Below are 12,274 nucleotides of genomic sequence, written 5' to 3'. Positions count from 1 at the left end.
AAGTAGTAGATGTAAAATTTTTCATAGAATTCAGATATGCAATCTTTTTTTTTTGTAGACCTCTTATTTTTAAAGTAATTTAAGTTTTTTAAAAAAATAATTAAGTCGGTTTTAAGGTACTAAAACGCAACAAAATAAAAGAAGAAAATTGCCCGTAAGAACAAAAATAGTAAGATCTTTAATTTGACACCTTACTTTTAAATTCTGTTGAGTAATTATTGAAAAAATCTATTTTTTTAACCTCGGTTTAATAAAAACTTTAGACCTAAATATTTTCTCAAACAGACATAAAAAACATGGGTTCATATATACCTTTAGAATCAGAAAAATATTATGAATCCATTGTAAGCAAAATTGAAAAAAAGTAAAAAAATAAAAATAAAAAAAAATGGCCAATTATATTTTTTGTTCAGGCAACACTATCGTCTTCCCTTTTTTACCCCCTCTTTACCCACTTCCCATTTTTATACTCAATTCAAGAATTAAGACGTTGCCTGTACAATATAATATGATATTTTCATATAATTCCTTTTATTGTAGTTTATATACTATATTGTAAACTTTTTTTTTCAATTTTGCTTACAATGGATTCGTAATATTTTTCTGATTCTAAAGGTATATATAAACCCATATTTTTTTACCTGTGAAATGATAAAATTAAGTTCAGAGTTTTTATTCTCGTGGGTTTTAAAAAATCGATTTTTTCAATAATTACCTGACAGAATTGAAAAAGTAAGGTGTCAAATTATAGATCTTACTATTTTTGTTCATAATGGCCATTTTCTTTCTTTTTTTTGTTGCATTTTAGTACCTTAAAATCGACTTAATTTTTTTTTTTAAAACTTAAATTACTTAAAAAATAAGAGGTCTACAAAAAAAACGATTGCATATCTGAATTCTATGAAAAATTGTACATCTACTACTTACTAAAAGAATCGGCTAGCTATAAAAAAAAAAGTTGATACACCTTCTTTAGACTATTTAGGATGACAGCATTTATAAAAGCGAAGCTCTAAAATGAGACAGTACAGTCATACAAACGAAGATAAATTAAATTGCAGAGTGTCAAAATGAATAATATAAACTTATAAGTCTAAATAAAATCGTATGCAAATTTGTTTCAATATTGTTTAAATACACGGTACTGTTTCAGGACATATATACATTTTTAAGACTTGAAATAGAGATTTTTATTACAACTTATTGTTCTAGGAATCAGTTTTCCAAAAATCAAATTAATAGGGCAATTATATAAAAATTGTGATAAAAAAGTTACAAATCAACTGTCAACATGTTATAATAAATAAACCTACAGACTTTCTGTAACGATTATAGAGTTGTTACTCTAATATTGCAAAGGGTATTTTGACAGATATCAATAATATAAAAAAATTAGCTCTAAAAATCTTCTAATAATGGGATTTCTCGTATTCATTCGAAACCAATTAATTTCCGTTGGATTAGAACCAGTTCCAATCCATACGAAAACATTATGTCTGGCATTGTATAATACATTATAATTGTACATTTTATATTCACGGAAAGCTGTTCATAATACGATGCGAGAAATAACTATTATATTAACCTGATTTGCAGACAATGCTGATAGAAATATGTCTGCTAGTTTTAACCTTTATTATTTGGTTATATTGGTATATAGCCAAAAACTTTGGGAAATGGGAGAAGCTTGGAATACCCTGCATAAGTGGGACTTTTCCCTATGGATCACATAAAGGTAACTCCCCACCAATATTAATTAGAAATAAGGGGGGTTTGTTAGTAATATAGGTCAGATTAGGTTAGGTTATATTTACCTGTAAATTACCTCACAGGAGTGAGGTGATGCTTCGGGATCTGGTCCTCTTCACACCACCTTGAACATACACCGCTTCTGGAAGGGTGGCGTAGTACGCTCATACACTCAAAGATAATTTTGTAATGTTTCCTTGTAGCCATGCCAGTGGATCTTGGACAAAGTAGCCTCGGACATTGTAGCTTCGGACAAAGTAGCTTCAGGGCCAAGTAGCTTCCAGACATTTACTTTAGAAAATTAGCCTCCTAAAGAAAGTAGTCTCCACTGTTAATATAGGTCATGGCCGCAGCGCTCGGCCCCCTAGCCTATAACCTAACCTAACCTATGTTAGCCTCAGGACATTTAGTTAAGAAAAATATCCTCAACTGTTAATAGATAGGTGGTTTAGAATTTGGTGGATTTTACAAAAAGTGGTTGGTAGATTTTTACAATTTTTAATATTGTTTTACAATTTTTAATAATGTTTTTACAATTTTTAGGTTAAGTTAGGATAGGTTATAGGTAATAGGGGGCCGAGCGCCTGCGACTAGGCGGACCAGGGGGCCGAGCGCTGCGGCCATGACCTTTATTAAGAGTGGAGGCTACTTTCCTTAGGCTATTTTGTCCGAAGCTGCTTTGTCCGGAGCTACTTTGTCCCGAGGCTACGTTGTCCAAGATCCATGCCAGTCAGTCTTCTTTATATATATTATTTTGTTGTAAGTATGGTTCTTGCACTAGGGCAATTTTCCTTGGCATCTGTCCTAGTATAGTCGTTGGTCTTGTTCGTTGTCCATTAGCCGTTTCCCCTAAGCAATGCTTGACATTATACTATGATGGGAATTGAGTTGAAAGCAGCACTTGGTACTGGCAGTATTAAGTACAGTGTACTTGTAGCCCCTCACAGGAGATAGGCATAGAAAAAACTAACCTTTCCTCATATTTTTGATTTTCACAGATAAAGGGAGGAGCTTTTCATTGCTCGATTGATACTTTGTGGGAAAGCAACAAAATTTTTAAATAACTTTTAAAAAAGTAGCAGTTTTTATTCAATGAATAAAGCTATTTACTTTAATTTTTTTTTTATAGAAATTCTGACACAGAAAAAACACATAAACGAGTTGGCCATGGACAACTACTTGAAATTTAAGGTAAATAAAATCTAAAATTAAATAAACTTATCTGTAACTCTTCTATGTTAGCAAATCTACCTGTTCTTTTGTCTTTAATGATAGGAGGGCTTATTTTTTATAATTGACCTTCAACATAAAAAAATTATAGAAGAATGGCTCCTGCCTTACCTTATAAGGGCCATGATTTCAAATCCGCTCAATGTTTTTTATGATTCAAAAGTATTGCTTACATTAACCCACTTACCATTGACCTAAATTTCTAAACAATATCTTATTTTATATAATTATTTTCGTTTGTGGCTTGGGACATTTTGTATAAGAAAAAATATTTCGCAGTTTTCAACAAATCATTTTAGGTGTTGACACCATACAAGTGTTTATGTTGGTTTGTTTTATTTATTGATTTCAGAGTTTCACTTTTATGGATGTAATGTGTCCTTGTAATGTGTGTTTTTATTTAATAAAAGTATTGCTTTATTAAGCCCACTTACCATTGACAGAAAATAATAATCAATATCTCATTTTCTTCTCCCCCAACCACTTTCTTACCCACTTCCATTAGCTACAGAACAAAACAAGTTTTACACCAACATTACGCCACTAACAAGTGGAATTAATATGCTGAATCACAGCCCCTGATTACTTCCCAAACTATGCACGATTCTAAGCACCTTCCAGCATTGAACCTTGGTATTTTTTTGTAAATATACTAGGTTTATGTTTAATAGTTGGTGTATAAACAAAAAAGTTAAGTTTTACTATGGTTTTGTATGAAATTGATTAAACTGTTTACAATATTTATTAAAGTTACCAACCCATTTTCTAAATATACATTTCAATCGAAATAATACTTTTGTGTCAAAGCGTTTGAAGCAACAGTTTGAACTCAACAAAACATTTGATGATATTTTATCAAAAAATGCCTATAATTTCAAAGTATTTCATATAAACAATAGTGAAACTTAATTCTTAGTCAATACACTAAATATTAAACATACACATAGTATTTTTACTAACAAATACTTAGGATCAATGCTGGAAAGTGCTTAGAATCACTTGGTCTCGTTCGTGCATAGTCCCCTTCACTTTTAAAAAAGTAACGCTACTCTTCGACCTAAACATGCTTATTTTTATAGGACCATGATTTGTATGGAACCTACTTTTTTGGAAAGCCAGTGTTGCATATAAACAATGTTGACATGGCCAGAGAAATTCTTGTCAAAAATTTCAACAATTTTATCAACAGGAATTGTTTTAAAAGATAATCTCCAAATTTTATCCAATATATGAAATATTTTAGGGGTTTATTGTATAGACTAAAGTTGTTTAATTATTATATTATTATTATTGTGTTTATAGTAAAACAACGTTATTTACTTCAATTTTATTTATCTTATTTTATTATATTATGTTTATATGTTATAAAGTTATTAACACTAAAAAAGGCCTTTTTCGACTTAATATACACAAATAGTTTCTTTACTAGCCCAAGCAATTAGTAAAAATAAATAAGACTACTTAAATAGAAAGATATTTCAAAACTGATTATTTAGGCTCGTAAAGAAACTATGTGAGTATATTATAGAAAAAAATGTTGTTTTTATATTTTTTTGGTAGAGCTATAGTCAAATACACGATTAAACATATATTTGATAAACGATTTTATAGAGATACACAATATTACAGAGGATAAAATAAAACTGCAAAGTACAATGTGATACATTAAGCTACATACACACTAAATAGTATAAAGACAGAATTAGAGAAGTTTAGCGTTACAGAAAATATTACAAGTGTGTTGAAAAGTTTTTTTTACAACAAAATTTTGTCTACCAGAAATGACGAGAACATGAGTAAACTCTTTAATGGAGGTGATATGGACCAACTCTGGGCTAAACAGCTGACTGCTTTAGCTGGTGATGACTGGAAAGATGTCAGGTTTGTAACAGGGATAAGACAATGAACGATAAATTAATGTACATTATCAATTTTAATAAACAAAATTACCCATTCTGTAAATCCTAAATATTGGTTAGGGGAGGAGATGGAATAAATTGGGTGGATGGGGGTATTTCACCATCGGAATTTTAGCCCGCTGCGAGAGGAGAACATGAAAATCTGACGCAGGATCCAAGTAATAATATATCCAATAATAAGGATAAATAAAAGTTATCAAATTATTAATAAGTAGAAAATAATGTTATATATTTCATCACCAAGATTGATAATAAACTTTTGCTGGGAAATTTTAACTGAATTTTAACCACAACAACATTAAAGTGAAAGAATAGAGAGGACAGGGGTTATATAACTGTATGTCAACGGGTCTTTGAATATCAGCCAATAGCGTCAGAAAATTAACACAGCCAAGTCGCTACAAAAGAGAAGAGAGCAAATTGCTAGCAGACAAAAAATGTCCCCAATACCAATTAATTATCCTGGTTATACTTATATACTCATACATGTATTACAATGACAATTATTCTATTAAATATAATTTTAGGGCAACCTTTACCCCCATCTTTACAAGTGGTAAGATGAGAAATATGTTCAAGTTTATGAAGGAGATAGGCTCCAGATTGAATGATGAACTCAACAATAAGGCTAAATCTGGAACTGATTTTGAGCTAAAGGTAATGAAAAGGGGTTATCGGGAATCACTGTAAAAATCGTATTATCATAAAATGTAGTCTTATTAATAATCATATTTGGTCAGCATTTCATGAAACCTTATTCATATACTAAGTAGATCCTAAGATTTTGGAAGATTTTTTACAGTAAAAAACAATAATTTTGGTGATTTAGCTACAATATCCGATTCAGAGATACTTGTGTTTTTTTAAGATTCGACCGCAGATTTTGTAAGGTTCAGGAAAACCTCACAGGATTAAAGTTTCCAAATGAATGGAACATGAATCTCAATTATTTTTACAGGATGTTTTTGGGAAATTCAGCTTGGACACACTTGCAACCTGTGCCTTTGGCATTGATCCTGATAGCTTCCAGGTATATCATTTGTGGGGGCAGAGAGAGTATAACCCTCCTAACCCCCTCACATTGGACTGATTTGTGTTTAGGTTTTGTTTTTATTTTTAATTCTTTTAGTGAAATTCCACTAGTTCCTCCATTACTTACTGTCGCTAAATGAATGTTGTCATTCTTGTTTAAATATTGCTAGTAAAAAAACTTTAATATATCTCCTTTTTTTAACTTCAACATCATATGTCAGGACAAGGACGCAACCTTTGTGAAGGCTGCAGCTAGGCTGTTCAAAAATACCCTCAAGGACAACTTAAACATGTTCTCCAGGTACAAATTAAAAAACAGATACTTTAATAATCAATTATCCTAAAAACATGTTCATAATTATTTAGAAAAAGGTTAAGGAATTATGAAATATTTTCCATGTATAGCATCGTTTTCTTAGTTTTCACAAATATTAAAATAAGGCCAAAACTTACAAATCTAGTTTTAATTTATAATTTTAATATCCACGAACAGCTGTATATAATACGATCCATGCTTGATTAGAGGAGTATAAAACCCCCAAAGTTATATTTTTCTTCTTAAAGCAAATAAGCAAAAGTCAAGCATGTGGTATTGGAAAGCACCAGAGGTGAATTCTTTAAAAAAATTGTCTCACTAAAATCAGTTTGTCTTACTAAAATTTTAGTGAGGCAAAAGTTTTTTTAAGAATTCACCTCAGATCCTACAGAGCAAAGTTTGTTTTGATTATATTTTTTTGTTATTTTAAGGTTCCTACCTGGTGTAAAAACTCTGCATAGAATCTTAAATTACAGCATCATCAAACCAAAAGAAACTAAATTCTTTTCACAAATTATCAGACAATCTATTGAAAACAGGAAAGCTAGAAAAAAATGCAATGCTCATATCAAAGTATTACAGCAACCATAAGTAGCGAAGCATATATTTCTTTATTAAAAACTAGCGGGTACGCCCCTAGAGCTCTAGGGGCACTTACGGTAGGAGGGGGAAAAGTAGTCCTCATCCCATTTTAGATTTGAGTTTCAAAAGAGTTTTGGGGGGTAGGAAGTGAAGACACCCTCCCCAAAAATAGTTTAAACCCTTCCCAGGATCTATAAAAAGCTTCACTGTAAAGGAGAACAATATCGGTTCAGCAGTTAGCGAGATCCTTAGGGACAGACAAAAAACGCGTACTACTTTATATAATAGGATAAATGTAATTACTTTCAATCATTGCCGATAGACCGACGGATAAAAGACTAGATGCGCATAGCTCTTAGAAATCTCAATCAAATATTTCAGATTTATATAAAAACTCAGGTATCACTTTGCCGTACAGACAGACGAACAAAGTGAAAAGAAACATAAAAAACCTATAAATAAATTTTAAATAAAGAAAGAAATAAAAAATTAAAGAGGAATATGAGAAAATTTAAATTGCATTTCAGACAGCAGAAAGACAGACAGACCAGGTCATCTATAGGATAACGTCGCCAACAAACAATGCCATGAGAGTATCAGCAGTACATAAAAAAATCCTAGTTTTAGCTTTAATTAAACAGGCGTAAAACTGGAAAGCGAGAAAATGATTTGATTGACTTGATGATTGATTGTATCAAGAATGAGAATGTTATTGATGATGATTCTGATTTTGACAAGATTGACAACAATGCCAACAACCAGCATGATCAGTATGAAAAGGTTGATAAGAACCATGCATGAACACCAGTGTTTCGGAGCCGGAGCAGGGAGCAGCAACATTTTTGGTGGAGCCGGAGCCGTATTTTTCGTTAAAAACGGCTCCGGCTCCAGATTAGCTAATAATGATTTTTTTTTACTAATATTCTAATTTGGCAACGGTCTATTTCCATATAATAAACTGAAAAACTATTGTTACTTAACAAATAGACACACATCCTTCTACTTTTATATAGCTTTAATCAAATAAAAGCAAAATATTTTATATTATTTATTTTATTTTATCAAATTCAATAATGAACAAAAATTGATATATTAATTTTAAGGTAGGAGCCGGAGCCAGAGCCGCATCAAAATTAAACGGCTCCGACACCCTGATGAACACCCAAGCTTTCTGTTCTACAAAATCTCAATTAAGGTGGGGGGGGGGGGGGGAGGATTAAACGCACATATTCGGTGTTAATGTGTCAATTTACCTAATTTGTAAAAGTTAATTCACTTATTTTTGCTTGTTAATGTTCCAGACATAATTTTAATCTAAATTTTTTTTTGAAAATAGCAACATGAAATCCCAATAATTCGTTATTAATGCCCAAGAATACAAGTATTGATACAGTAGAAAGTTTTTTATTAAATTTTAGGATATGCAATTTCATCACCATGTGAGACAGAAACAATTTGATGAAGACACAATTGTTGCCACTTCTCTGGTTCTGCTGGTAGCAGGATATGATACTACAGGTATATATGGTAATACAGGTCTATAGAGAACCCGCGACTATAAAGTACCTTAACCCTTAACAGTCGGGCCCCTTGCCGCACCTTAATCAGTCGGGGGGGGGGGGGGGGGGCGTTCAACGCCCCCCCTCATTATCTCAGTTCCTATTAGAGCTAGAGGGCTAAAATTTTTTGTGCAAGTCCCCTGTGTTATGGTGAATTTCCGACCTTAAGTAAGTCAAGGTCAATTTCCGCTTCCTTCACCCTTTTATTTAACAACCTTTGTTTTTAGGTCCTTTTTTACTTAAAAAGTTCAAACGGCTGTAATTTTTTTATTTTTAAAGCTAGAAGAAAATTTTTTTTGCAGAAAATGTTTATTTTATTTAAATTTTATATTTGAAATATCAAAACATAAGTTTCAGCGGCCGCAGCTGTACTTGGCAGCTGCCAGCCGCCGCAGTCGGCGGTCGGCGGGAAAACGGCGGCGGATCTTTATGAAATTTTAATACATTATGTAGACATGTAAGAAAAGCTTAAGTTTAAAATTTGAAGTCTCTAAGTCAAAAATTGCGGCCACAGAAGCATTTTAAAGATTTCTGGAGACCTGGAGGATCAGGACCTGCAGGATCATACCTGGAACCTGAAATTGACTTGAACACCTGTATTTAATATGAGGATGTACTACTAGAGGATATTTTAGTATTTTGGTAAGATAAAATGCTTTGTTTAAATCAAAAACAAATTTTTGTTCTTTACCTGGATGACCCTGCCAGGTTTGCTGGCATCCTGTGCCCGCCAGGATAGAGATATTCAAAAAATTCCAACTCTCAGTTATGTGTCATACCCATACTTAAAAAGTCAAGCAGTTTGGGCTCTTTACCTTTCACACACAGAAAATGAGATAGAAAAAACCGGATGGGGGGGCGTTCAACGCCCCCCCCCCCCCCCCCCCCCCGACCGTTAAGGGTTAAGGTGTAACATCTTGTCGCTGGGGGGGGGGGGGGAGGTGGGTAATCATTCAAATCTCAACAAAACCAAGTCATAACTAAGAAGTTAAAAGTTGTACCTACTGCTGCTATGTCAGATGGGCGGCATTAAAAGTAAGATTAGGGGAAATGTCTTTGTCTAAAACAGACACCACTCATTGCCGTGCACAGTTAGGACATCCAGAAAAAGTTCATACAGTCTTCAGGGGTATCAATTATGATCTATATAGAAAGGAAAATGTTTTGATTGGTTGATGAATTGACACAGATGGAGAAACAGTTAGTATATACTACAGACAGGTACTTACATATACAAACAAACATTAATATTAATAATTATTATCAGGAATGACCCTGGCTTTCCTGGGATATGAGCTAGGAAAGAACCCAGAGGCTCAACAAAAATTACAAGAAGAGATTGATCAAGCATATGATGAAAATGGCGGAGAAATGCCGGATTATTCTACCATTCAAGGCAGAGTTGTCAACATCTAAAATTATTGATTTAAGTTTTTTTTCTAATAAATTAGACATTTCTGTAATCTACTAAGCAATGAAAGCTAAATTTTATTTCAGGGTTATGAATAATTTACGAAAAAAATGTTAGGTTTTGTAAAAAGTTTGGCAACCCAGCACGCTGTACATTAGGTCTGCCGTACCTGGACAGCTGTATTCATGAAGCATTGAGGATGCATACGCCAGTTGGTAATATTGTCAGGTATAATATGCAGATTTTCAATATAATTTTAAAATCTTTACCACTGAAATATTTTTAGAATAAATAATTTACTATGCCCACTTTTACAAAGGCTTATAGTTTTCCCTTCTTCCATCAACTAAATATTTGAATACTTTTCTTTGTATGTATGTGCCTTGGGACCTCCAAAAATAGGTTGTCTGTCTTTTTTTGTCTGTTGATTAGTCACACATTGGGTTGTTACAGGGATCTCTTCTTAGACCTGTAATAATAAAAATATTTTTATTCGTAGTACAAGCTACCCTATAAATATATTAACAAAAAGAGGGTATAAGATACACTTTATTTTTAGGTCATTGTAGAAAAAGGCTGCCATAAATACATATTTGATATAATTTTAAGTTTAAATAATCATTCTAGATGTTTTATGTGCTTGCAAGTCTTTACAAGAAAGGACAGTATTTTTTTCATCTCATAAAGGCATCAGTTTTCATGAAAACTAATCTTGTTAAGTCAAAATTTTCATATAAATATTTGTTCAGATGTTGCAATACCGAGTTTAAGCTACCTGGAAGCGACCACATCATTGGGACTAACGACCTTGTGGTTATCTCAGCCATAGGTACAAATTTTTAGATTATTTTAATGTAAGGAATTGGAGAGCTTCTATATAACGCCACTGCGAGGAAAAACAGCTATTTCTCTTTGACTTGAAAGTTTTCCTTCAAGGACAGAAGTGGATCGTACAACTAACTTATTGATTGCACGATCTTTGCCTGGAAGTCCTGACTGAGTATGGTAATGATTTGCTCCTGTTTACAGGCAAAGGCAATTTTTATATTTTTACTATAAGTTAACGTATTTGACATAGTATCAGCAGATACCATTTTGAACATATCTAGTATGAAGCGATGTAGTCCAGAATCAGACCTTTTACATCACCAAATATGATGTCTTTAAAATTCAACTTATTATTACTTTTTTAGGTATCCACAATAATGAGAAATACTACCCCAACCCTACTCAATTCAACCCCGACAACTTCTCCAAGGAAGCCCGAGCATCGCGCAGCCCCTACACTTTCCTGGCATTTGGTCAAGGACCTCGGGCGTGCATTGGCATGAGGTTTGCCCTCCTGGAGGCCAAGGTGGCTCTGGTCATGATGATGAGAAAGTTCACCTTCCTCCCAAGCAGCAAGAATCCCGAGAAGCTTGAATTGGATCCTGTGAGCCAGCTGGGTTGGATCAAGGGTGGACTCTATGCTAATATTGAATCTAGATAGTCAATTAATGAGAAGACAAGACTGCGGTTCGTTGGCGTTATCCCTCAAAAGACCTTGTTGATCACCAATAACCTCCCCCCGTCTCTTATTTTTGTAATAAATTGAAATAATGGGGGGTGGTTACTGGTTAGTTTTCTCTTTTGATTTTTTATTTCTTTTGGTTAGGTTAGGTTATATTAGTTACTGGGTAGCTCTGAAGAGTCCCGCTGGTACAGGTACCGCTGGGTTATAGAACTCCCCGCAATAGTTATGCATAGGGTAAAATCACCCCTTATTTTCCACTATTTTTAAAATTGGGGGATGGGAAGGTGTCAGTGCTCGACAAGCATTATGTGGGAAAGCACCAAGTTTGCTACAACACACAAAGATAACATGAAAATGACTTTAAATTAAAATCAAAGTAAAAGCTTTAATTCGAAAAAAATATATTAAAAGCAACAAAACAAAGATATTCAAACCAGGAGTCATCATTATCTGCGTAGTTTCAGACATAGTACAGAAAACTAAGCTTTATAGCACACATTTCATGATTTAAATTTCTAAATATCAGTTTTGTTCTTGTATTGATATTTTACAATTCTCATCGTCCACATCATATAAAATTCCCTAGTCTAGCCTAGAAGATAAGGTTTAATAAACTTTAAATAAGTAAGAAAAACTATGTAAGGCTAATATTAAACCCTCACTTATAGGCTAGCACAAGAAATTTGCATAGGATTTGGCATAATATTTATTATTATTATAAATTTAAATATATTATTCATAATTTTATTATTAGCGGAGCTGCTCTGTAATTCACTTTGTTTGTCCGTCCGTTAGTAAATCCGTCAGTCACGCTATGGGGAAAAGGCGATTTTCTCAGCTGTTGAACAAGATAGACAGCTGAAGTTTTGTCAGTCATGTTACAAAATTTAAATGTTAAAAAAACAGAAAAAGTGAGAAAGGTTTTGTGATTCTTGATTTTAACAAATGCTCTTTAAGTCTCCT

At 33.0% G+C, this 12,274-nt stretch overlaps 1 protein-coding gene across 1 annotated transcript; it reads left to right on the top strand.

Moving 5' to 3' along the window:
• Positions 1 to 1,575: 1,575 nt before the first annotated feature.
• LOC145329417 (cytochrome P450 6B2-like) lies at positions 1,576 to 12,187 on the top strand. Its single transcript, XM_080173531.1, has 14 exons — positions 1,576 to 1,735; positions 2,879 to 2,940; positions 4,059 to 4,168; positions 4,759 to 4,860; positions 5,426 to 5,555; positions 5,857 to 5,928; positions 6,152 to 6,231; positions 6,678 to 6,786; positions 7,471 to 7,608; positions 8,247 to 8,346; positions 9,655 to 9,783; positions 9,957 to 10,026; positions 10,548 to 10,627; positions 10,992 to 12,187. Exons 1-14 carry the CDS (start codon positions 1,600 to 1,602, stop codon positions 11,285 to 11,287), a joined length of 1,614 nt encoding a protein of 537 aa, XP_080029657.1. The 5' UTR covers positions 1,576 to 1,599; the 3' UTR covers positions 11,288 to 12,187.
• The last annotated feature ends 87 nt before the right edge of the window (positions 12,188 to 12,274 follow it).

This window comes from Acartia tonsa, chromosome 10, assembly GCF_053477335.1.
Source record: "Acartia tonsa isolate MP-2025a chromosome 10, ASM5347733v1, whole genome shotgun sequence".
NCBI classification, from domain to species: domain Eukaryota; kingdom Metazoa; phylum Arthropoda; class Copepoda; order Calanoida; family Acartiidae; genus Acartia; species Acartia tonsa.
Note: the sequence above shows the minus strand (reverse complement) of the source record. Positions and strands in the feature narration are given on the sequence as shown.